This window comes from Monodelphis domestica, chromosome 2 (genome assembly GCF_027887165.1).
Source record: "Monodelphis domestica isolate mMonDom1 chromosome 2, mMonDom1.pri, whole genome shotgun sequence".
In the NCBI taxonomy this organism is placed as follows: Eukaryota; Metazoa; Chordata; class Mammalia; order Didelphimorphia; family Didelphidae; genus Monodelphis; species Monodelphis domestica.
This window is the reverse complement of record NC_077228.1, coordinates 124,852,984-124,879,783: the sequence shown is the minus strand read 5'-3', so window position 1 is coordinate 124,879,783 and position 26,800 is coordinate 124,852,984. Positions and strand designations below refer to the sequence as shown.

Genomic DNA, 26,800 nt, shown 5'->3' with positions numbered 1-26,800 from the left:
CTTTACTGCTCTTCTGCCTTAGAACCAATATACAGTATTGATTCCAAGATGGAAGGTGAGGATTTTTAAATATATATATATATATATATATATATATATATATATATATATATATATATATGTATATATCCACAGGTATGTTAGAGTTAACAAATTTTTATGATGCTTTGCAGTTTTCAAAATACTCTCATCCCTATTAGCTTCTGTAAGTTGGATTATCTGTAGTTTACAGATGAGGGAAAAGTAAGACTCAAAGAAGTTAAATCATTTGCCTAAGGTCCCATTACTAAATTTGCATACCCAAAGTACTTTTGACTCTTACTGTGTTATGTTGTGGTTATTTTTGTTTTTTTCTTATGAAAAGAAAATGGAGTTTTCTAATTAATGGTTAGTCAGGTAATAGAATACATCTATTTCATTCATTACTTTTTTTAGAGTTTTCCATAACAGCTTTGCAGAAACATTAATTAAAACAATTTACATAATGGATTGCTTTAGTATATGCTTAATAATTGATTATTGAATTAAATAACATGTATCAATGCTAATAATAAGATAACTATGTCTTATTTTGTTATGAATCATGAATTTGTTTATACTGCCCTCTCTTATTTGTTTGCAAATTAAACATTCTGGTTTTATGATATTTCCATAATTCAATGAATCAGTTATGACAATGATTCAGGGACTCCCTATAACAATTCAGATCACTCAGCCCATCATCCATGCTATCTTATCTTGTACAACTCTCACCCATGCTTTCCCAAAAATCTCATGTGACAAAGACTATCCATTGTACTAGATGTACCATCTTCTAGATCTCTTGAAATTGTATGGATTCCAGTGGAGTATACTGGTTGTACATCTTTTATTCCTTGCTCACTTAACACAATTGGGCTACCTTCTTTATTGGCCATCCTTCTGTCTGATGACATCCTTCATGCTGCTTCTTCCAGTGCAATTCTTTATTAGTAATGTCTTTGAGTACACTAAGACACATCTAACTCAGAGCCTTTACAATTCCTTTTTGGTGATCCTAAACTATAATTTTTTTGAAGATTATTGTATTCTATGATGCATGGCCATGGTGCATCAAGAAAAGAATATGATCCTTTTTTGGAGGGTCATTAAAGGATGGTTCAGTTGCCCCCCAAAACAATCCAGCATGCTCTCTTCCTTTTATTCAATCAAGACCCAGCTCATTTTCCATGTCCAGTGCCTATTCAGATCTGTGCACTGATGGATCAATACGACCATGTCCTCCAAGTCATTGCATTGCATCATCGTATTATACAGAGAGCTGGAAGAGACCTCAAAAGTCATTTGTACAATGTACAATTTGCACATTTGTAAAAAGAGGTCATAGTTGTCATCAACTTGTTTTTTCTTTTGTGTGAATTATTAATCTCAACTCTCTTTTTGAAGGCTCTGTATCAACAATTCTGGGCTTGATGCAATCACCATAATGTCTTTCTACTTCCTCCAGTTCATCTTGAGCTCTGTACTAAGATATCTTCCTTCATTGGCAAATGAGTTGATCAGCAAATTAAGTCTTATTTTATGTCTTCAGAATTGATTAAAAGGCAGCTACTAAAGAAAATTATCTTTCTTGTAATTTTTGTAGTTCTGTGTATGATTTGGAATATGAGACACCTTTGTTGAAGGAAACTCTTTAAAGTCAGGGTTTCTTAACCAAGAATCTATGAACTTAATAAAAAAAATTGATAACTACTTGAAGGAATTGGTTTCCTTTGGTAATTCGATGTATTTTATTTTATTTTATTTTTCTGCATTTTAAAACATTCTGAGTAGGGATCCATTCATAACCTTCAGCACAATGCCAAAAGGATTCATGAAAAAAGTTTTAAGTATTACTTTAAAAAAAAACTTTTATTTTTTGTTTTAAAATTCATACTTTTTATTGAATCCAAGGCAGAAAAGTGGTAAAGGCTAGGCAATTGAGCTTAAGTGACTTACCCAGGTTCTCACAGCTAAGAAGTGTTTGAGGCCAGATTGGAAATCTCTATGGCATGACCCTCTATCCACTGAGCCACCTAGCTGTCTTCAAGAACTGCTGTTTTAAAGATAACTTTTTAGTTTACCAATCACAAGCAACTAGTACATTGTATTCTATACTCTCAATCAGTTTTATGTGATTCTAAAGATATATGGTCAGCTGGAGCTTTTTTTTCTACAATCAAGATTTTCTTCCATTCATACTTTTAGTATTATCTCCATCTTTGTGTATGTTGGGGGGGTTGGTGGAGCAAATTGGTTAATAAGACTAGAGACTAGTGAACTCCTAGATAAGAACGTACCTACTGCCAATTTAGGTTAACATGTCTTTGTCTCATGTCTTAGGCAGAACACAGTGGTTAGATAGCATGCCTGGAGTAACATGTCACAGATAGATTTTGAACCCAAGCCTTGTTGGCTTTGAGGCTGGGTTTCTCTCTGCTATCCTAATGTTTCAGTAGACTATAATAAGATTCAATATTTTACTATGATTTAATAAATTTGATTTTTATCAATAACCTTGTACCATCTAGTACTAAAAATTCAGTGAATTATCAATCATATTTTTAAATACTTAAAATATTTTTCTATATTATATATACATACAATTTTAATATTTTTTTCTGATGGTTCTATAATCCATATTCTCTCCCTCGCTCTCTATCTGTGATGGGAGGTAATTTGATATAGGTTCTACGTGTGCTAACATGCGATACATATTTCCATGTTCATCATGTTGTGAAAGAAGACACATATCAATTGGTCAATTAAAATTGAAGAATTTTTATTATCTAATTAGATGTCATATATTCTAGCTAAAATTTTAGATATTAATTTAATCATTTTCCATCTGGGTTTTTTCTTCCCTTTTAGTTAGAAAAGGTTTTTTAAATCCATTTTACAATGAGCATTTTGAGTATAAGGCACAAAGAGAAGTTCACATTTATAAACTTTTCCCACATCACTCAAACATGACCCTTTCACCTCTTGTTCTGTCCAGTAGCAGAAGCTAGAGTCCATATCCTTTTCTTTGAATGCCATTGCTCCTCTCCTATGCTAGGAGAGCTGACATGTCATCTGGGATTCAAGGTTCTTACTAAGAAGCAGCAGGCCATCTATTCAAACCCACCATGTTGAGACCTGAGGACCACTGAAAGCAGTTATGTTAAGCCTCTTGGGTCTAAGCACCAGTGCTTGTAGGTGGGAGAAATTATACAGTTTTGGTCCAGTGTTAAGGAACAATGGCAGCTGTCATGATCATTGGGTCCAGGTTGGACTCATCACTACCTTCCATCCTTTTTCTGTTGTAATTTTCCCAGGGGAGCTGTATGATGCTCCTGATTTCTTTAGCTTTCACATTCAGTGTGCATTTGCAGAATTGCAATAAATAGGGATTGGTCATCCTTGATAGCTGCTCTAGGGGTGATACCCAACCCCAACTTTACTTTTGTTCTCAAGCATCCCACCTGGAGTTTGGGGAGGAAAAGGAGGCAGAAGAAAGTTTTTTTTTTCTATGTACCTCCATTGGTTCCCTTTCCGCTCCAAAGCTGAATACTCATTCTTATGTAATATAGTTAATAAAAATAATATAATATAATATAATGTAATGTAATATAATATAATGTAATATAATATAATATAATATAATATAATATAATATAATATAATATAATATAATATAATAAAAATAAAAATAATAAGACCCATTTATTCACTTTCCTGAAGAGGAACTCAGGTTGCCTCTTTGGTTTAGGAATTTATCCCCATAAATTATAAAATGCTTCCATCCCATCTTTAAGAAACACTCCATATCATTCATAGCCCTTCCTTCCCTACCTGACCTTTTCAGACACCCTCTTCCCCCTCATCCTTACTCCCAAATACTTCTACTCTGGGCAAGTCTATCCTGTGCCTCTAAGAGCATGGAATCTTCTTCTTGCCCATTGTGACCAACATCTACTGGGAGTCCTTTCTTATAATCCTGGGAGATGGGCCATGAATATCATGTAGGGAAAAAAAGTAGGATCTCTGCTGACTGTAGCCCACTGGACATGAGGTCAGGCAAGGGTGTTAGTCTATCATTTGGTGGGGGGAGGGTGTTGGTGGTCCTTATTGAATGTTTCTTGATGGGAAAAACAATAAAACCATTTCTTAGGACTGTTTTAAACTTTCAGTGGGTAGATTGTAGAACCTTCTTGCTTCACCTGAAGGGCAATCCACAGCCAGCTCGAACTGTGTGACCCTAACCTGGTGTGGTTTCTCCATATTCATGCATTGTGGGTTTAAGTAAAATTATAATTGACTTTACTGATGTCTTCACATTGTATGCTGTAATCCATAAAGCATATTCTATAAGGGTTTTATGTAACTGTATTTTATAAAAAAAATTTCTTTGGTTACCCTTTCTTCTTAGATTGCTACCTTCCTTCCCCACCTCTTTATTATCACTATTTTTTATTTTGGAAATTTCTATTTCTTTCTCATAGGAAGTTATCAGTGAGCTGGGACTTTTTATTCTTATCATTGAACCTGCCAAAAAAGTCTTTTCCCGCATCTTCACTCCCTCCCCCCAATATAAAAGTTTATTCAGCATTCTAAAAATCACTCATAAAATGTTTTCATTTTAGATTCTAGGGCAGCTAGGTGAATCAGTGGATAAGAGAGCCAGAGTAGAATCAGGAAGGCCTGGGTTCCAATCTGCCCTCAGACACTTGCCAGCTGTGTGACCCTGAGCAAGTTGCTTAATCATCCCAACTGCCTAGCCTTTACCTCTCTTCTTCCTTCAAACTTAGCATTGGTTCTAAGACAGAAGGTCAGGGGTTTTGAGGGGAAAAAATCTTAAGTGCCATTTTGCCTTATGTTTTGGCTTTGTCTGTATTTAACCAAGTAAGATTTATTTAAGGAAACTTTAAAAAATTATAATTTTATAACCCTTGGCACTAAAAAGTCTGTAGAACCTTAGAACCAGAAAAGACCTAAAAATAATTGTCTTTCTTCTATGACAGAGGAGACTTGAGACCCAAAGATAAAAGTGACTTAACTAAGGTTACATATTCTACTTAGTGAAATAAGCTTTCCTAGAATGAAGCAGAAGTTCTTGCTTAACATATTGAGTAGCCTTTGAATTGAGGGTCTTGTTGCTTATAAATGTAAAATATTGTAGAATATACATAAATAACTGATAAAATAACTGTCCTAAAAAAATTTTTTTAATCTTGGTTGTATAACTATCACATAATAAAATTAGCTTTTCCTCCTACAATTCTCTTTTCAGAAATTTTCTGAGATAGGTTTAAATGAATATATTTCTCTCATTCTTCTGTATTTCTGGCTTAGTAACTGAAGTATGATTAACTCAAAAGTTAAATTATTAAGCCAGGGATCCAATATTTGACCAAATCTTTATTTAGTGGGTGGCTAGTCTTTTTTTTTTTTAATAATTTAGTGGAAATTAAACCCTTGATTCTTTTGTACCTACTTATATTTTTCTAAGTATGTATAAAGGATATATATATATATATATATATATATATATATATATATATATATGTACCTATCATGTTTCTTGATGTCTTCATGAGATTATTATTTTCAAGTAATTGAAAGAAAAATTTTTAAATGACTGAATCACCAAAACCACAGTTATATGGAACTTCAGTTCCTTTAAAAAAATAGAACTTCAGGGGGCAGCTGGGTAGCTCAGTGTGTTGAGAGCTAGGCCTAGAGACGGGAGGTCCTAGGTTCAAATCTTCCCAGTTGTGTGACCCTGGGCAAGTCACTTGACCCCCATTGCCTAGCCCTTACCACTCTTCTGCCTTGGAGCCAATACACAGTATTGACTCCAAGACGGAAGGTAAGGGTTTAAAAAAAAAAATAGAACTTCAATTCTTGATACAAATATGAATTTATTGATATCTTCAGAGATTAAAAGTTGTCCAAATTAGAATGCAACAAAACTTAGTAACTTCACTGAACAGAATGTAATATTTCTTTAGGTTTAAAAAAAGTGCACCATATTTTCACTCTATCTGAGTCATCTTGAATACCATTTATCATTCTTTTTGGCACAATATTGAAAGCTATGACATAAAGTGACTAAATTTAAAAATGTTTATTAATCTTTATTATTTTATAGCAAACATCCCCAGTGGACATGTTTGGGTAACTCAAGGCACCCTGTTTTAAGAGGGACATTGACCAAATTGAAGTCTAAACTGAAGAGGTATTTGGAAGATTTTGGAACTATTACTATGAGAGTACTGGAAGAAATAGGGGACAGTTTATTTTAGTGTAGAAAAGAGAAGAGTGAGAAGAAACATGAGCATCAAAAGTTTGATTGTAGTCATAGTTTTAACATTTAGCAAAGGAATGAGATCTGAGTTGTGAAGTTTTAAGAAAACTCTAAGATAAGAAAGGATGAATGACCATTTTTTGAATCACTGTTGAAAAATCTTCTGCCTTGGCTTAAATTAGATGACAACGAAGGACTCCAAAGACTCTCCATAAAAGTTCTAGTTAAAAGAATGTTTTTATTTACTAGGAAGCCAGATATCAGAGTCTTTACAGTTTTCATTCATTTGTGCATTACATCATTTGAAAGAAGTACTTAATATCTTCCACATTTTTGCTCACCCAGTTCTTAGCCCATTTCCTTTCTTACCTCCTCCTTCTCAGAACATTATACATCTCTCTTCAGTTTCCTTAACAAAAATACAATTTCAGGCTTTCTCTATGTGAAAACCATGACAAAGTGATTTTATAGCCAGTACTGAAAGTGACTAAACTTGACAACAATTGTATTTTATGACAACCTCTGCTTTCATGTCCCCAGCCTACTTTCATATCATCATTTTTTTTACCCCAAATATGAGCAATTTCATATCTCTGCATTGGCTGGAAACAAATCCCTTTACCAGGAATACATTTTAATGGAGGAGAGCATGCTTCACTTAAGTCGCCAGAACCTTAACTGTATAATATTCAATTTCTTACTAACCAAGAACCAAAGCTTTTTATTGAGGGCCATGTTCGTAAGGGTCAAGGCAGAATTAGTATTACAGAACTAAACCAGATTAAGGGGAATGTGAATTAGATTTGGTAACAGATGGTGCTGGGGAAATTAAAGGTTCTTTACGAATGGAAGCGACAGCAGCTTGCCTCTTTTCTCTGTCTCTCTCTTTCATGCACTTGATAGACGGGTATAAATCACAACAATCCTGTCTTGACAGCCAATTTCAAGAATTTGATCTGGTTAAAGACATGGCTTTCCTGCTCCACTCACTGAAACCAGCTTCTATTTTATTTTTATATAGTACCTTGTCATATTTAGAAAAGCAGACTCACCTGCCTTCCTTTAATGAAATTTTCCTTAATTACAGTTTTAGCTCTTTAGTCTTAATTACTTTTCTATTTAGCCTGAATTTTCAGAATGTCTCACAGGAATTTTCTTTCTCTCCCCCGACCCCCTCCCCACTTACTCATGCATATGCTTTCATTTTTTCCAAAGATGCCTTTCATTGTTAGAAGTTATTGTCAGATTCCGTATAATGAGATCCTAATTATCAAAACCATTATTGGTAATGAGAAAGGTTTGCAAGTGATGGTTAAACTTGTCAAAAAAGAAAAAAATTGAAAATATGCTCTAAAGAAATAACTAAATAGCATTTTTGACAGTGTTACAGGAAGAAGCGAATAGAAATCCCCCTTTTTGTAGTTCATAAAAGCTTAGAAAATAATTGTTCTTTCTTCTTATAAAGATAGTCAGTTTTAAGGAGCATTTACAACAGACTTCCTTGTCTGGTTTGTGTTTGTGTCTCTTTCCCTTCATACTTGATATATGAGACATGAGAATTAAAATTAGGCTTTTAAAGTGTAAGGATCAATAAGGGAAGGACCAGAGGTGTAGAGCACAATTTCCTACACTTCTCACAGAGAGACTATCAGGTGGCTGAGACAAGAGTAGGCAAGCTTTAAGTTTGCCATTTATTTACACACCCACTTGTTTGGGCTTACATCATCAAACAAGGAAGAGAAAATAGGAGGAAGGAAAAAAATTCTCCAAGGGAAGAGAAGATTCTTAGAGCTGGGAACTAACAGTTGGTAGAAATGAAGCATCCTACTAGGCAGTCAAATCAAATGTAGTAACAACTCCACGACTCCCTGCTGTTTGCTGACAGCATGGTGTAACACATTGGGACAAACATTCACTTAAACACTGATTGCAGGGAATTGCCATTCTCTCCTAACACCTCCCTCCAAAAAAAGGATAAGGAACAGAGAATGGCCATTTCTGGGGAATCACAGGAGTCTTGCTTATTTCTCCTTTTATTTCTGCTTCCTTCTCACTCCACCTTAGCCCCCATTTTGGGGTGTCAAAGTAGAACTGGCTCACCAGTTACGTTCTTTCCTGTCTCTTTGGTGTGATCACAATTGACCTATATGGTCATTCACATGAACAAGCCTGACTTAACTGATTTAACCTGGCAAATATATGGCATTGAAGTCAAACATTGCTTGGCTGTGGCAATGACCTGTACCAGACATAGCTTCTATATAAATGGTAGGACTAGTCCTGTTTTTGTTATATAGTAAGGTTTAGAAATAAAAAAGGTCTTTGTTTTATTCCTGGTCAGTGGAAAGCAAATTAACTTAACAATTGGGAAAGGAGCTAGATTAAAATCTAAACTGACAATTGTGGTTGTGACAACATCTCCATTTTTTATTGAAAAGGAAGAAGTTGAAATAGATGGCTTCTGAAGCCCCTTCTAGCTTTCCAACTGTGATTTCTAGTTTTTCAGAGTTTAAATGATTCATTAAATCCTTTTAAATTCTATTCCAGTGCTTTTTATTCAAGGACAGGTCTTCTCTAGGTAGTAGATATAGAAATAGATATAGTCATAGATATTATTCTGAAATTCTGATGACACAATAGCTTTCTTCCTCATGTAAGTATTTTGATGTTATATTATTTCAGAATATTCTCTTTTGAGAAAGCTCATTTTGCTTCAGAGGAAATCCTTGGTTTTTTTTACAGACTACTTTTTAAAAAATGTCTTATAAGCCTGAATAAGTATGTGTATAGGAATAGGTACATAAATATATATAGACCCATTGCATATAGATGCACATACATACATATATATCTTTGCCTTTTTGGAAAATAGGTGCATATGTGCTTAGTACTACATTTTCTTCTTTTTCTTTTTTTTTTAAACCCTTACCTTCCGTCTTGGAGTCAATACTGTGTATTGGCTCCAAGGCAGAAGAGTGGTAAGGGCTAAGCAATGGGGGTCAAGTGACTTGCCCAGGGTCACACAGCTGGGAAGTGGCTGAAGCCAGATTTGAACCTAGGACTTCCCATCTCTAGGACTGGTTCTCAATCCACTGTGCTACCCAGCTGCCCCCAGTACTACATTTTCTTAATAGAAGCTCGTTAATTTTTTTTTAAGAAAGAGGTAGAATAATAGCTAGATGTCTTTAAATTGTTTTTTCTTATTTTATATTTTACTTTTGTAGGTGAAGTTATCAGATGGATGGTACCAAGAGTTTAATTGTCCCTCAAGGTCATAGATAATATCTACATTTGTTTCTAGGTGTTTATTGTAAAATAAAATGTTAATATAAATTCTATATATTGTTTATCAGTATCCTAATAATAAAATATGCAACATTGATTTCCTCTAGTTTTGATGTGAATTTCCTTCCCTCTCTTTTATTATACTTTCCCCATCATGTGTCCCTCTATTTTCATAAGATTATTTTCTTACCACTTATCCACCCTTCCTCTTATAATTCAATAGACTTCAAAATTTTTATGCTTCCAATCCCTGAATAAAATTAATAAATCCCACTTCTGCTTTCTGTTGGAAATCTGTGGATTTATTAATTTTAATTTCTCTTATACAAGGTGTCTCCTTCAAGAGGCAAATTGTAAATGAACATCTTTTCTGCTTGTGGAATTTTTCCCTTGTTCTCCCCTATTCATTGTTAATATTCACTTAAATATTTGGTGTAGCACAATTGAGTTTCCAGTTGTTAACCTTTATTCTTGCTATGTGAACAACCCAAATTACTTTCTATTTGTACATTTTGTATATCTTTTAAGAAGCATTTTGCATGAAATTCATCATCAGTATTTTCTAGTTCTTATACTCACATTGCTTCTCACCTTTGTCCTTTTACCCCTAAAAGGTAAATTGTTTATTTTGATATTGTAGTATTCCATGATTTACTGTTATGTAGCATCTCAGGAGTAATTTTAGTATGAAAAAGATTGGTTTTGTTTCAAGCTGAAACTAGGGTTCACTGAAGGCATTATACAAGTTAATTAAGGTAAATACAGTGCATTGACTTCATTCTAGTTCATTTTAGACTCCGCTTATTTATTTTCCTTCTGTAGTCTCTTTCTATTTTAGACACACACATTCTTTCCCTCCCTCCCTTTCTCCCTCTCTCCCTCCATCCATCCATCCATCCATCCATCCATCCATCCATCTCTTCCCCCTCTCTCTTTCTTTCTCTCTCTCCCCACATTCCCCTTTCCCTCTTTCCTTTCATCCCTCCACTCTCCAGTTCAAAAGACTTTGCATTGAACTGCAAAATATGGAGAACCAGACATATTCTTTATTCATCTGCTTTTTTCCAAACAACTAGAGTCTTTTAAATACTTTGAATCTAATTTTTAAGGTTCTTAAAGTTCTGAGACTCAATACAATCAGTCTAATGCCACCTGCAAACTGGAGTGACTTGTATGTGTGTGTGTACATACATATACTCGATATGGATATCTGTTCTGAGGAACCTAGGTTGCATGGAGTCAGGAAGATCTGAGTTTAAATCCTCTCTCAAATACTTAGTAGCTGGGTGACCTTGTGAAAATTGCTTAATTGTCTGCCTTGGTTTCCTTATCTATAAAATTAGCTGGCAATGGAAATGGCAAACCATTCCAGTGCCTTTGCCAAGAAAACCTCAAATGAAGTCACAAAAATTTAAACATGAACAAACAAGAAATCTACATATCAGAATAATATTGGAAATGTGACATTTCATCTCTAAAGATATATATTTTTATAGAGAGATTGATATAGACAAAGAGGGAGGATGTCATCAAGTTGTAATATTTAGTCTTAATGACACTCAATTTTTATAGGATAGTCATGGTAGAGTGTAGAAATAACAAAAGTATCTAAATCGACTGAGCTTTCTGTAACTAGGATTTGATTTGTATATTATAGTATCCACATATATTATGCATGTATATTGTAACACAATGAGGGTCTTTACCGTTAGAGAGTAAGGGCTGGACTTTCCTTTTTCTTTTTCTTACTATATAAAATATATACATTTTCATTTCCATACTATTAAGGCTTTTACTTTTGTACTTTTAATGTTTTAAAAAGATGTTTCCTACCATGCAGTGTTTGAAATCTACTGGACAGTTTTATTGATCTGTATTTCTGTTTGCAAAATTGGCAATTTGTTGAACTCGGAAAACTTTTGTTTTGTGGGAAACTTACTTGTAGGGCAACTGTAGAAAGAGCTCATTGTAAAGTAAATCTATAGGGAGGAATAAATGTAAGATTTTCATTTTAGCCCATTGAAGTTTAGTTTTGATAATTTATTCCTTCTGCAGTTTTTCAACTCTTACCTGACTTGCTGTCCAGTTTGACATTTCCTAATACCAGTGTCCACATATTGCTTTAAAGTGGGGTTGGGACACCTTAGTGCTCTATTGACATTTTCCTACCTATTTTGTTGACTCTATGGTACAAAGGCTTCTTATAAGGCATTTAATTCCTGGAAAGTAACTTGGTAAAATAATAACCTTGGAAAGAAATGTTGTTATACTCATTGTGTCACACTGTTTATATATCCAGATCTATAGATGTCATGCAGTTGCGTTGTGCTAAGGATATATTTGATTATAGGTGCATTAGTGTGTATGTATACACATTTGTTAAAACCTTGAATTTGCCTCAATAGTATTGATTAAGTGCCAGTTGTTTGTTTAATCTAATGTATTTCCTTTTGATACATTCTTTGAATGTAATCAAGATAATAGTGATCATCAGTGAAATATCATATTAGTTATAATGTAATTCCATAAGAATTGATTTGGACTTGCCTATAATGGATAGCTCTGGCTCTTTAGCTCGATTTAGATGATTAGAATGAAATTTTTACGTGTAATCTCAGTTCATATAAAATGCATATATTTTATGGACTTATAGGTTACTCTATTCTATATGAGTACCTATTATATCAAGGAACACTTCAGACAGTTAATTATGCAAAACATCATGTATGCAATTACCCAGTATTAGTATGCATTTAACAATTTTATTGATTTGCTAGCTCCTCATTTACAGTATTTAAAGCTATAAACATAAGATACTCACCCCTAAATTGAAATAGGTCCAAGAAAATGAGCTAAGGATAAATTACACTACTAAGCTTTTCTACATCAGATCGAATCCTTAAATACAGAAACTGTCAACAATCATAATGTGCAACACATTGTGATATCACAGCACCATTTCTTTCCCATTAATAAAGTTTTATCAGCCAGGGAGTGTAAGAAATCATCATGCAATGTAAATAGAAGCCACTGCAATTCTCTATATCTAAATTAGTTCTTGTAATTTAATGGGGATATTAGTAGTAGGTTTAGGCTTATGAGTTGTTTATATGGGATGCTGGTGTTTCAATGGAGTCTCTACACGCAGAAACAAGCATAGACAATTCCAATACATTATCATCAGAAGCGGATTAGTCTTCTAACTATACTTGATTTTCTTTTCTGGACTTCCACTTTTGGGGGACCCCCCTTGCAGTTGATTTTCTTTTTTTCCTTACTTTTATATTATTCCTTTTTAAAAATTAATTTTTTTCAGATTACTCCTAATTTGACTTCATATCTATTAGGTTCTGTGTATCTTCACAAAACAGGGATGAGGTCATAAGGTATTATTGTACCATTTAAATGCATTTAAGATTTTGTCAAGGCATTTGCTTATGTTTTAAACAATAAGAATGCAGTTATAAGTCTTAGGAAACTTTCCTTTGGATGTTTGGAAAGAAATGTATCAGAATTGTACAATTTTACCTGTCTTCTGTTCTAAACCCTAGAAAATCAGGCAGAGGTAGTTAGGCTTGTTTGTGGAATAGTGACAGAATTTGGGCTCTGGTTTCCCCAATTCTACTCCTACATCTCTTTCTGTTGGTCATCACATCACTTGTGAGTGTGTGGCTATTGGTAGTGGAGCTTTCTTGAAAGAGGGTAATGATGTCAAATGAACTAAATGGAAATGGGAGCTGAAACTCAGGATATATTGTCACCAAATTACTCTCTTCTCCTAAGAGTATCTCTCATTAGATTGGCCTTAATATGTATTAAAATATATAACCAGAGATGATTATTGGGTTTTTTTGGGGGGGTTGTATTGGTCCAGATTAGCAATGCTTACTTTCATAATTAATGATCTGTTCCATTAGGTTAACTAGTCAGACCTTAAGATATTTCTTATTAAAAGAAAAAATCCTTTCCATTCCTTCCCCAACTAAGCCAGTGTACCTTAATGCAATGATGATATGTTAGACCAAGCAGTTGTCAAAGCATCGTATTACTGTGATGCCATAATGACACCCTGTCTCTGTAAAGTAGTCATGTTTTCTCAAATCACACGTTGCACCGTTGATTTCTGACATGACACTTCATTCAGTGACTTCTCTTTCTTCAGCATCACCATTCTTTGACAATAGCAGCTGTTGCCCATTTTCCCACTAAGTGATTCACATTTCGCCACTTTGGTAGAGTGCAATTAGTTAGAACAGAAGAGAAAATGCTCATTGTAAAGTGGCTTTGCCTGAAATTGTAACTCAGCCTGGTAACAAGAGCTTGTGGCATGATCATCTTTGAGGTTGTGTCTTAAGGGAAAGATAGAGCGCTGAATTTGCTCCTCTTCCGTACTTTCTTTTAGAAATCAGAAAGGCATGTCCAACTATGTCAGAAACCTCCAGGAGACTGCAAGCCTATTTTTACAAATACTAAAAATAAATTAACCTGATTATTTCTGTATATGATACCATTGTTAATTCCACTATGTTTTCCCCTGTTTTAAATAGTCATTTAAGCAGAAGGTATCAGATGGTTAAGATCCTCAAGTTAGACTGCTTGCTTCTTTGGCATTTAAAGCCTTTTTTAGCCTGACTCCTTCCTCCCTTTTCAGTCTTTTAATACTTTCCATGGACTCTATAATCTAACTTTAGTCTTTAATCTAACAATTGGCCTTTAGTGTCTCTTTCTCTTCCTCTAATTTTCTTTTCAAGTTTCTCAATATGTGCATTTGCACCGTGTCCTGTTCCTGGAATGCTTTCCTTACCTATGTCTTCTAGTGTCTCTAGTTTCTTCAAATACTCAAGTTGAGGGGGAAGCTGGGTAGCTCAGTGGATTGAGATCTGGGCCTAGAAACAGGAGGTCCTAGGTTCAAATGTGGCCTTAGATACTTCCCAGCTGTGTGACCCTGGGCACGTCACTTTTCCCCCATTGCCTAGCCCTAACCACTCTTGCCTAGGAATCAATATTGATTCCAAGACAGAAGGTAAGGGTTTAAAAAAAAAATAATCAAGTTGAATTGTTCCTTCCACAGAAGATCCTCTTGCTATTGGTGCCATCTCTCTGAGATTACCTTCTTTTATCCTGGCTATCTTAAACATGATTTTCAATTTTATATATTATATCCTCTATTAGAATATGAGCTCCCTGAGAGCAGGGCCTCTGTTTTTCTTTCTTTGCATCTCCAAAGCTTAATATAGTTCCTCGTACATAACTCCTTATTGACTGACTGACCCTACATGCCTCAGTTGCTTTCATATGACAATGCAGATTTATATATATATATATATATATATATATATATATATATAAATAGGATGAGAAGCACTTGGTCATAGTTAAGGGCTTTAAATTATGCTATTTATATTATTGTATTGTTTTGTATTATGTTGTATTATAAATTACATTATTACATAGAAAAAAATAAAAAGGAACAATTTCAACCAAAATTTTTACAGCTATCATTAATATACTATCATTAGCATTATTGAAGTGGATATGTAGTAAAAATCAGTGTCTAATTCTCTTTCTTTCTCTTGTAAAGTGAGAATCCTAATTCCATTTCTGCATTTTTCCTCCCTATTAAAAACCTTTACATGGATTTTTCATGAGGCATATGAGAACTTCTTTCTTAGTTTTCTTAGTTTCTTATATGTAGCAAAAAATTTCATGAAGGGGTTCTTAATGATGGAAGTTAGTAAATGGAATTGAAATTCTCAATTTCTCATTGGGAAGGTTAGCTATTTATTTACTAAATAAGACCTTGACTTTTGATTGTAGATAAAAGCTTATTTATTTATCTCGGGTCACCGCTATGAATTGAAGAATATAGAATCTTCAGCCATATACAGAACTATGAATGATTTTAAAGCAGAACATGTTAATATTTATTAATAAATTGATCATTCTTGATACTATTCCTTGTATTCTTCATGCTGTTCAATCTTTAATATCAAAGCTCTAATTCTCCCTCAGATTCAATCTTGGTCTCAGGATAAGCTAGACACAGAATTGTGCCTAAGTATACCTTGTGCTGAGCTCTAGGCCCTTTAAGGTCTTCTCTGGAATTTGTTTAACTCTTTGCGCAGAGGTCTCTTTCATCTAATAGGATAAATAAAATGTCAGTAATTAATAACTGTGCCCATGGCACCTTTTTCCTTGAGCTTATCCTAAATGTGTTGGCTTCCCTGGGTTGTTGTGAGAGAAGACCTTTATAAATCACAAAGAACTATATGAATGTGAACTATTTCTCAACAAAAAGAGTTTTGAAACCTCGAAGGGCTCACTGCTGCCTTTTCTTTTCTCCTTAAATAATAAAATAGAAACAACCACAGGAAGTCTTTAAAATAAATATTGCCCGCATTTATTCAACACATGTTATTTCTGTTCATAATCCTTAACTAAATTTGGTTTTTTTATTAATCCAATGTGACCTAAAAATTCTGCCTTAACAGCACATTGTGGAATTGGGCTTATTCTCTTTGGCTGCAGATAAAGCCATCATCTTGAAAATGGCTCTTTCTGACAAAAAGGTGTTCTTTTGAAATAAAGTCTTATTCACTACATTCCTCTTAGAGTTAATGTGAATTTTAGTGCCTCTAATTTTAGATTGAAGTGAGGTCTAGAATAAAACCCACCAGCTGACAATTGAATTTATAGATAGTTGTGAATATTTCAGGCTTGAATAATAGAGCTGTAGACTTTCAGAGACAGAGAGGGAGAGAATTAAGACCCTACTGTAGTTTTAGGATATAATGTAATGGTGTCTAGAAAGTCTTCAGTGTAATGAGCTAAGTAGTAATTAGGAGGCAACTATGCTCTTACTGAGATTTCATTTCGGCTTCCTTCCAAACATTGGTGAGGGTGACTCAACACAGGCTAGTGTGCAGCAGGTGTGGGTACCCACTTCACTTTCTTTGATTTAAAGTAAGAGACATCACTGAAAAACAATGCTATGTTACTGGTCACTTTTTAGACATGTCTTTTAGAAATGGGAAAGTTGGTTCCATCGTCAAAAAGTTGTTGTTAGCTTCCTCTAGAAAGAGGTTAACATTTGGAGGGAACTTACCCATTTAATGTCCCTTCATCCAGCTTGCCTAGTTTCAAGTGAGAGACCTTAATTAATTTGAGTTGCTACAACTTTCAAGGTTCTCATGATCCATTTTATCCTCTTTCATGTAGGTGCCTCTGTAAAATATTAAGGCAAGATCATGAGCTAATATTTTGATTTTTGTCAAGTTTGAATCAGGTTTTGCAGGGATGATAAAAACATGTATTTTGACAAGTAATTAACTGTTGACTTAGCGTGATATTGGCAAGTAATTGTTCTGGGATTGGAAGTATAATTTCAGAGCTTGTTTCCTAAGAAATGATTCCATGAATGATTGAAAATCCTCAAGCAAGGTTCTTAGACTAAAGAATGGGGTAAATGATCATAAAGCCTTTATCTTTATAGTGATGGTGAGCTTTATTTGCAAGGGTGTAGAGAAAAGGAGTAGTATTAGCAAGAGAAGGGTCCGAGAAAAATCATGTGCTTGACTATAAAGCATCTTAGAGCAACTACAGTCCATAAAAAACTCTACCATGTGGGCAGATGGTGAAAGAGTTAATTGATATTTTTAATCATAGCTGTGGAAAATTCAGTGCCAGAAAGAGGAAAGGAGAGCAACCATGTTTTAGTACCCTAATAACTTCTAACTCTAGTCTAAGATCATAATGTATGTGAGAGCAGTCCAGTAATTATAAGGTAATAAGTGAAGTGGTGGTGTAAGTGCTCTAAATTAAAAGGAATTCGCAGGGCTGCTGTAAGTCAGTGCCGACCCGCTTTCTTTCAAACGTTGACTTGAGAAAAGTGCTTAGCCCAGAGTGCAAGCAGGGAGACAAGAGAGAGCTATCTATTAATTACAATGCTCATTAACAGTGACGGGTACAAGGCAGCAGATGCAGAAGGGAAAGGACGATCTAGTTCAGGCTGGCAAGAGGAATATTTTTTCTTCTACTCGTTCTTGAGAAAAGGACAACACAAGTGGGTGGCCGGAAGCAAAAAAAAAAATTATGATTGTGGCTTTTAATTTCCCTTTATTTGACTTTGTTTATGTTTTGACATAGATTTGCCTTGCCAAAGAAAATAATTAATGAACAGAAAAAAAAATATATGTTTTGAGATGAAAGTTTTTTCCTTGGTATATGGCATCTAATACAGATTCATAGTTGGGATATTTGCAAAGTGAGCATTGACAATTACATAACCCCATTTTTTTTATTTTAAAAGAAATATGGGAAAGTTAGAGATAGGTAGCAGAAAACTGAACTAGTAAACTGATAGAATCTTAATCTTCTAGCTAAGGAACAGATTGTTTTCTCTTGATTATTGTATGAATAATTTCCTAAAGTTTTTGATTGTTTTCCAGGGAAAGTAAAGTTCTTGTTAGACACCTCTTCACTATAGTGTTCTCTCTGAAAGTTCCCTAAAAAGGGATTTGAACTTTGGCTTAGTAAGAGATAAATGGAAGGCACTTTTATCCTTTCATTTAATTATCTTTTGAGAAATTCATTAGAAAGAATGGAATGGACCAGCACTTATAAGCACTTCGTATATACAAAGCACTGTACTAAAATGATTGGAATCCAAATAGACCATTCCTGCTCTCAAAGAGCTCACATTCTAATTGGGGAGAATAGCACCTAAAAGAGTGCTCATGTTCATGTTCAGCTCATGGCAGATGGAAGGGCCAGGTAATACTTAAATTCTGGCAGGAAAAAGAAATAGGGCAGATGGCAAGGCCCTAAGGATCTTGGGGGGAAAATTTTAGGGCAGATGGTCCCTGACCAAGAGGATAATAGGTCTAGGGGTCAGAGTTGAGTACATCTGGGATACCTCCAGCATAGGTGTGGATAAGTAGATTGGCATCCAGCTAACAATGAGGGTCCTTTGCTTGTTTGGAGAACTGAGCAATGGACAATGATGAGTGGACTTGGGGAAAGAGAAGATTTGTTGCTCCCTTCACTAAAGAAAGGTAGTTCTGATTCTATTTTCTGGCCCCCTATTGGTGGACTGGGAATAAGGTTAGAGCTTGGAGAAAGTGAAATATGATTTTTTTTCTTTTTTTTTCCCCCCTGGGATAACATAGCTATGCTATGTCTGCTTTTTAAGGTAGTAGATTTGTTTTGTTTTTAGACAAGAAGATAGCAGGTTTGGGAAGTCTAACTGAAATAATTTTTCAAGGCACTTTCATCACTTTATTTTTTTGGAAAGAAACATATCAGGTTCTATAATCCTATTGCTGTGAGTTAGATTGGAATGGATATTACTATTTAGTCTCTGGGTAAAGGCTAAAACATGATCATTTAAAAAGATAATTTCTTATGGATTTTTATAGACCCCAAAAGTGGTGGTGGTGGTGGCTTTATATTTAGGGAAATATCTTTAATCATTACCCTTGATTTTCATCTAGAAATTTAGATAGTGCCTACTATTTGCCAGGCATTGTGCAAATGCTTTACAAATATTAACTCATTTCATCTTTATAACAACCCTGCAAGGTAGTTGGTATTTATTATCCTCATTTTATAGTTGAGGAAATTAAAGGAAACAGACTTAAGAGACTTGTATAAAGACACACAGAAAGTTAAGTGTTTGAGTCCTGATATAAACTCAAGTCTTCCTGACTCCTGTAGTGTGTATGTGTATGTGTGAGGGAGAGAGAGAGAGCCATTTTAATGAAGCAAACATGAATTTTATATTTTCTATGTACCATAAGTCAGATAATAAAAAGATGTTATGATTATGAAAGTTGTTAACAATTATCAAAAAAACCAAATAGTCATCAGTTTTGTCTTGGAGATAAAAGTTTGATTCTGTTCATATGATTTGTAAATTGAAAAAATGTGCAAATGAAAATAAAGTTACCCAAAATTAAAATTATCAAATAAAATGGACTTTGAAAATCCCCAGCTGCTTGCTTGAGTTTTTAGATTCAGAAAATTGACTTGAAATTGACACAGTTTCAAAGAGGGAAACTTATTAAAATTTGGGACTGGGGGTGGGGATGATGACTCCCTGTCTGGGGACAGGAAGACCTCATGTTGGTTAATCTCACATTTAATGAGAGATATCAACCTACTTAATGAATGATGTGCGTCTTTAGTCCTTTCAAGGCACCCTAAAGAACAGTGTCTTTAATACATGAATTTTTTTTCTCTCTTTTCTTTCTTTTTTTTTACTATTTCTTTTCCCTCCTCCTCTTTCTTCTCTTCCTCCTTTTCATCTATATTCATCTTTCTCCTCTTCTTCTTTCTCTTTTCTTTCTCTTTCCCCCATCTTTTCTCTCCTCTCCCCTATCCCCTATACTTCAGGCTTCTCTGCAGAATGTCAAGCAAAGATCGACACATTGATTCTAGCTGTTCGTCATATATCAAGACGGAACCCTCAAGCCCTGCCTCCTTAACGGACAGCATCAACCACCACAGCCCCGGTGGCTCTTCAGACGCCAGCGGGAGCTATAGTTCAACCATGAATGGCCATCAGAATGGACTTGACTCACCACCTCTGTACCCTTCTGCCCCGGTCCTTGGAGGTAATGGGCCTGTCAGGAAACGATATGATGATTGTTCGAGCACCATTGCAGAAGATTCGCAGACCAAGTGTGAATACATGCTGAACTCGATGCCCAAGAGACTGTGTTTGGTGTGTGGCGATATTGCATCTGGGTACCACTATGGGGTAGCATCATGTGAAGCCTGCAAAGCCTTCTTCAAGAGGACAATTCAAGGTTAGTTACCAGGATGTTGCCCACTCAGGTGGTAATTGTCCATTTCCCATCACCCATCTGACCTTTTTTCTTTATTTTAACCCTCATCAACCAATTGACTATACTGTAGAAAATGACTAAGCCTAATTAGGGGTAGGGGAAATGATGCCTAGAAATAATTTCGTATAGAATATTTTTACCATCTCTAATTTCATTTTTAGAAACTAATGAGGAAAAGATGGGAAACTTTGAAAAACATAAATTTTGCCAGTCATTTTGTTGACTGTATATTGTAAATACATGAACCCATAAATTCTGTAGTCATCTATGATCCCTTCTTTTATGTCTCTGGTTCTCCAAAGTATATTATCTTTTACTTTCCTGTTGTATACAACTGAAAAATTGTGTGCAGAACCTTTTTCTTTCCTCAGAGATAGCACCATGACCTTTACATTGCAAAATAAATCTAGTTTATTCTTTTCTGAAGGGTAATCTATTTTTAAAAAATACCAAATATAAAGCTGAAGTGCCTAATGTGCTTCAGTGGCTTAGTTACTGGCCTTTCACCTTTAAGAACCTTCCATGAGACAAACCTACTCTCACCCAGATTCAGCAAATAACTGTCAGATTATATCCTATGTGAAGTAATTTAGAAAGGTTTGAACTCTACCACTGCTAATGCTTAAAGCTTTCCCAATACCTTGGCAAATACTTTCCCAATACTTTTTGCAAAGTGCTCAATTATCCGAGAGACCACAGGTTTTACTTCATTCTTGTGAATGCTGAAATATATAAATCTTTCAGCGAAATAGTTAATTTAATGAGCAGGAAACATATTTTATTCATCCTTTGTCAAGAAATTACACATTAATGCTCTTTAGATGTTTTCCTATAAATATCTGTTTTGAATTCACTTTTAGTAGTTCATTTTTTATTTTCTCCTTATAACTAGGAGTTCTTGATATTTTTTGTGCTCAAATTTCCCATTGTGTCCAAAATGGTATTTTAATACTTCTCTTTATCAGTCTAATGTCAACAGTAGCTTAAGTCTCTTCACTGCAAGGACTGAGCAGTAAAATAAGGTAATTTGATAAATATTTTCTAATTAAATATTATAAATGTTAGTTAAATTTTATTTTTTAAAATTAGTACATATCTTTTTGAATAGTGTTGTTTTGATCACTGGAAATGAACAAAAATAAAATACTCCTTGCCCTTATGAAGTTATAATTTTGTAGGAAGTACAGTACAAATGATATTGTTTCTGATATGGGAAGCAGAATTGAATATATTTATTAAAATTGAATAATTTGAATGAAAACCAACTTATTAAATTAATTCAAAATGAACTCTGAGGTGCTAAAAGTCTGAGGTAGTTTTAAATAAATACTTAGTTTTCTTTGACTTCCATGAATACATTTCCAGCACCATCCAGAACTCAATAGTATTTGATCCATGCTAATTCAAATTATGTTAAAATTGAATACTGTTGTATTTAAAATTTTTTACTATGACTTGTTTCCCACCTTTAGATATATCAATGCAATGATACAATGAGATAATATTGATAAAACATGTAGAACAGTACCTAGCATGAAATAGTTGCTTATTTTATTCCCTTTCTTACTCCTTTCACATAAAATACAAGAAATTGGGATGAATTTATAAGTACATATTGTTTTGGAAAAAGGATGGTCTCTAATATAGTCCCTGACCCAAATAATTAAATTTATATTCTACATCCTGAGATCTGACCCTCCATTTTATATTTTAAAGGAAATGTCATAAGCAACATAGACATTTCATTATGATTAAAAAGCAAAAAAAAAATTACTTTGTTTTGTACTGGCACCAATTCTTAGGAAGGTTGAAATTTCAAGTTATTTTTCAAGTGAAAATTTTATGGGAAAATTTAAAATTCTTCCTTCCAATTTAATCTTTTATTTTTCTGGAGTCATTTTCTACTTAAAATTTTTTGCCTAAGGAATTCATATTTTTATACAACACTGGTCCAACATCCAGGAAAAAAAATTAAAATAAACTAAATGAAAAGGTGAACATCAATTTTTCCAGGATTTAAGTGAGTATGATACAGATGGTCAAACTTATATGTTGTCTTTGTTTTGCTTTAAAATGTTTTACATTCTTCTTTGTTTTGTTAACAATTACTATAGTCTTGAATAGATTGAAAACTTAGTTTCTCTGGAGATAGGCCAGCTATTTCAATGAAAAAAAAAAGCAAAGCAATAAAATTATATATGAGGAAACCTTTACTTTCTTACCCAACTCACTTGGACACATATACTCATGTTTCAGAAAGTTGACAATCTACTTTGAAGTGCTTTTGGTTTAGGGATATTTTTAAAGAACCACTTGGTTATAGCAGAATAGGATACAATTGATTTTGAAAAAAAATTTTTTTACAGAGTTAATGCAGTAATTTAACCAACTCTTTGAGAAATTCCAAATTTTTGACCCCAAGACCTGAATTTTTTACTGGCAATCATAAGGTGAGGCCATATATATATATATAATTAGATATTTACATTTTTAACTTAATCATCAATCTTAGCTTTATTTTAATCTTCAGATGGACAAAAATTATAAGAAGTATGATGGAAACATAATGTATCAAATGTTTGAACACCTGTAGAAAACATCCAGTTTATATGAATGTTTTAGATACAAATTTTAAAGAATTAAAAATGTGGTCAATTCTTTTCTTAAGATGATATGTTTATAAGTAGATTCTTTAATCAACAATAAGCCAAATTAAACAATTAAATTTTTGCATGTGCGATGCAACTTGCTTAGGTTGTTGAAAGACATAATGAAAAAGCTTAACTGAATAAAGTTCAATGATTGAGAGTATCTAGTTTTATACCACTATAGTTACTGGGAGACAGAGATGTCACTGTCCAGATTAGTTCTCTGGACTTGCCCAACTGGCTGGACTTATAACTGGCAGCTGGGCAGCTTTTATTAAGGATATCCTGCTAGCTACATCAGCAGGCATCACTCTGTAGTTTATAGAGAGCCAAAAAAAATGCAATGAGGCAAATAAAGGGATTAAAATTGTGAAAGGGGAATGTAATAATTAATATGGTAATTATGAGGCAGATTATAAAATTTCCCTCTGCTTGTCAATGACAATAGTGAAAATAACAAATGATAAGAATGCCTGAAATGTCAAAAGTGGCTGTAATATTTGGGATGTGATAGAATCAAAGAATTAGACCCCGAAGTCTGTGGAGATTGTTCTTCTACCTTTAGGCAACATTGCAAGTAAACTTTCTCTGACACATAGATGGCTGTATACAGTTTTTAAAGTTTTTTAGGGGTTGTATATTATGCAATTTCCCCTGAGAACTTGCCTTTTGAGGGTCTAATTACCCTTTTTGCCAGGCAGTTATGTAAGCACAAACTTTTTTCTTTTTTTTATTCTTTTTGTTTGGAGGGGTGAAAGGTGAAAAAGGATTTGGTTCCTTTATTTGATGCCCAACCAAGTTCTATTGACATCATTGTAAGACACTTACCTCCAAAGGCATTTCCATTTGGGGAATGTAGCTCTTTTCTCATCTTTATTGTTTTTTAAACATTTTATTCATTTTTTTAAACAAGTTCTAGTACTGCAAAAGAACACTTTCTCCTTAAGGCAAAAGAACACATTCTTATCCAACCTTACGAATAATAATGAGAATTATTCTTTTCAAAACTAAATGTGGTATTTTAGTTCTGAAAGGCAATTAATCATAGATTTTAGTGAAAGTAAACCCTAATGGCTTATTTTATTTATTGAATGTTTCCATGTTATGATTGAAAAATCATTTTATTTGATCAACACAAAAAGTTAAATAAGTCAGATTTTTGCTGACCAGTAGAGCTTTTTAAATGACCTTGACAGCTATATACCATATCTCTGAACAGGTTCATAATTTCAACCGTAATTTCATTTGTCATTTTCTTTATTCATTCTAATATTTAATACTTTTTCCATTGTTATTTCTACCTAATGATTGTCTTCAACCCTAAATGAGTAGAGGTTTTTTTAATCTATTTCTATATTAAGAGTATTAATCAAACATAAGCAGAAATAGTGTGGTTCAGTGGAATAAGCACTAGATTGCAGTGAGGGGCCCTGGGTTCAAATCTCAGCTTTGCCACTTAATTTTGTTTTTTGTGACCATGACCATATCTTAACTTAGGTTTATTTTTTTGAAGAAACTATATTGGACTAAAAAAAAAAATCTCTTAGGCCTATAACAGATCAAAATTCATGACAGCATAGTGTCTTTTTGGTGTGTGGTAGAATGATGCAGTGATTAGGGCTATAGTTCCCACTCCCATTTTGTCATGAAACAACTTTAATAGTTCATAATTTAATATCTGAGATCTGTGGAAATGTTTTTTTTTTTAATTTTGAAAATTTTATTTAATTAATTTAGAATATTTTTCTGTGGTTGCATGATTCATGTTCTTTCCCTCCCTTTCTTATTCCCCCCCCCTCCCATAGCCAACATGCAATTCCACTAGGTTTTACATGTGTCATTGATCAAGACCTATTTCCATATTATTGATATTTGCACTAGGGTGAGTCTATATCCCCAATTGTATACCCATTAACCCATCTGATCAAGCAGTTGTTTTTCTCCTATGTTTCTACACCCACAGTTCTTTCTCTGAATGTGGATAGTGTTCTTTCTCATAAGTCCCTTGGAATTATTCTGGATCATTGCATTGCTGCTAGTAGGGAAGTCCATTATATTCAATTGTACTACAGTGTATCTGTCTCTGTGTACAATGTTCTCCTGGTTCTGCTTTCAGTCTGCATCAATTCCTGGAGGTCATTCTAGGTCTCATGGAATTCCTCCAGTTCATTATTCCTTTGAGCACAATGGTATTCCATCACCAACAGCTACCACAATTTATTCAGCCATTCCCCAACTGGAGGGCATCCCCTCATTTTCCAATTTTTTGCCACCACAAGAGCATGGCTATAAATATTTTTGTACAATTCTTTTCCCTTATGATCTCTTTGGGGTACAAACCCAGTAGTGGTATGGCTAGATCAAAGGGCAGGCAGTCTTTTAGCGCCCTTCAGACATAGTTGTGGCAAAGTGTTGAAAACAAAATTATATGTCTTTGTATGTCTAGTTCTATGTCATGATTTAATTTTAATTTTTATTTAATTTTAAGTATACATCTTCACCTTCACCTTATCCTTCCTTCCCTTCTACTCCCATTTTGGTGGGAAGATAAATGAAAATTTTGTTGAAATAGAGTATTATTGGCTTATCATTGCAACTAGTATGTCTCTTAGGTAGGTACCAGAGGGGCAATTGTTTCAAATCCAAAATGTCTTAGTTAAATCTCTCCTCAGATCAGTCTATTTGTATCCTAGATGTATGTCTTATCCCTGAGATCACATCTGTTCTTAAGATTAGAAACCGTCTTTTCTGTTCCTTTTGTATCCAACCAGTGTTCAACAGCTTGCTACTCTGCATACAGTTGGTCTTCAATAACTGATATTTGCTTTCTGGAAATTAATGTTTTTTATTCAGTAATATTTTCTCTGGCTTAAAAAATATGAGTAATCTTAAGGATTACAAATTCCTAATTCTTTCATATCATTACAGCATCATTTTTATATTTTTACCTTTTCAGAAATAAAGGCCAATTAAAAATTAGGATATTTACCCATAGATCTGTGCTAAAGGTATCACAATCCCTTATGCACTATTTTCTTCCCACCAGAAGAGCTGACAAATCCCTATTCAGAATATTTTTGCTATGTAGAGAGCCTTGAAAGTTACTTAAAAGGTTGTTCTTTTTACCATCTTGTATTCTCTGCATGGGTTAGTGTCTATGCCATATAACTGGAGTTCTGGGGAAATAGAATAATCATTTATTATGTACCAGGCACTGTGCTAATCACTTTACAAATATTATCTCATTTTATCCTCAGAACAGCCTATGAGGTTGTTGGTCTTATATTCCCCAAGAGAAGAAGCTAAATTAGATAGAGGCTAAGTGACTTACATAGGATCACAATGCTAATAAATGCCTGAGGCAGTATTTGAACTTAGATATTCTTGATCCCAGTTTCACTATACTCCTTAGTTGCTGTTTAGAGGAAAAAATATCATTACTTGAGATATGGTTTTAAAGTCATGTTTTTTCATGAGGTATAAACCATTGTAATAGACCCCCTCTCTACCCTTTTTATTGACTAAGAAGTAGTAACATACAAAAAGGGGCCAGACCCATGGATTTTTAAAAAAGATTCATAGATTGTCATTGTAGGACAAAATAAATTGCAAAATAATGTGGGACAGGAGTACCAACTCAGAGCAATCTCCATTATCAGCTCTATGATCTTGGCTGAGTCATTAACTTTTCTCAGCATTAGTTTCCTCCTCTG

At 34.0% G+C, this 26,800-nt stretch overlaps 1 protein-coding gene across 15 annotated transcripts in view; it reads left to right on the top strand.

Annotated features, from left to right (window-relative positions):
• ESRRG (estrogen related receptor gamma) overlaps positions 1 to 26,800 on the top strand; it is a 685,908-nt gene that overhangs the window by 493,856 nt on the left and 165,252 nt on the right. For all 15 annotated transcript variants that reach the window (XM_056815934.1, XM_056815933.1, XM_056815938.1 and 12 more), the window contains one exon: positions 19,985 to 20,400. In XM_056815934.1, the coding sequence (XP_056671912.1) occupies positions 19,998 to 20,400 (403 nt within the window). In that variant the 5' untranslated portion in view covers positions 19,985 to 19,997. The remainder of the gene's footprint in view (positions 1 to 19,984; positions 20,401 to 26,800) is intronic.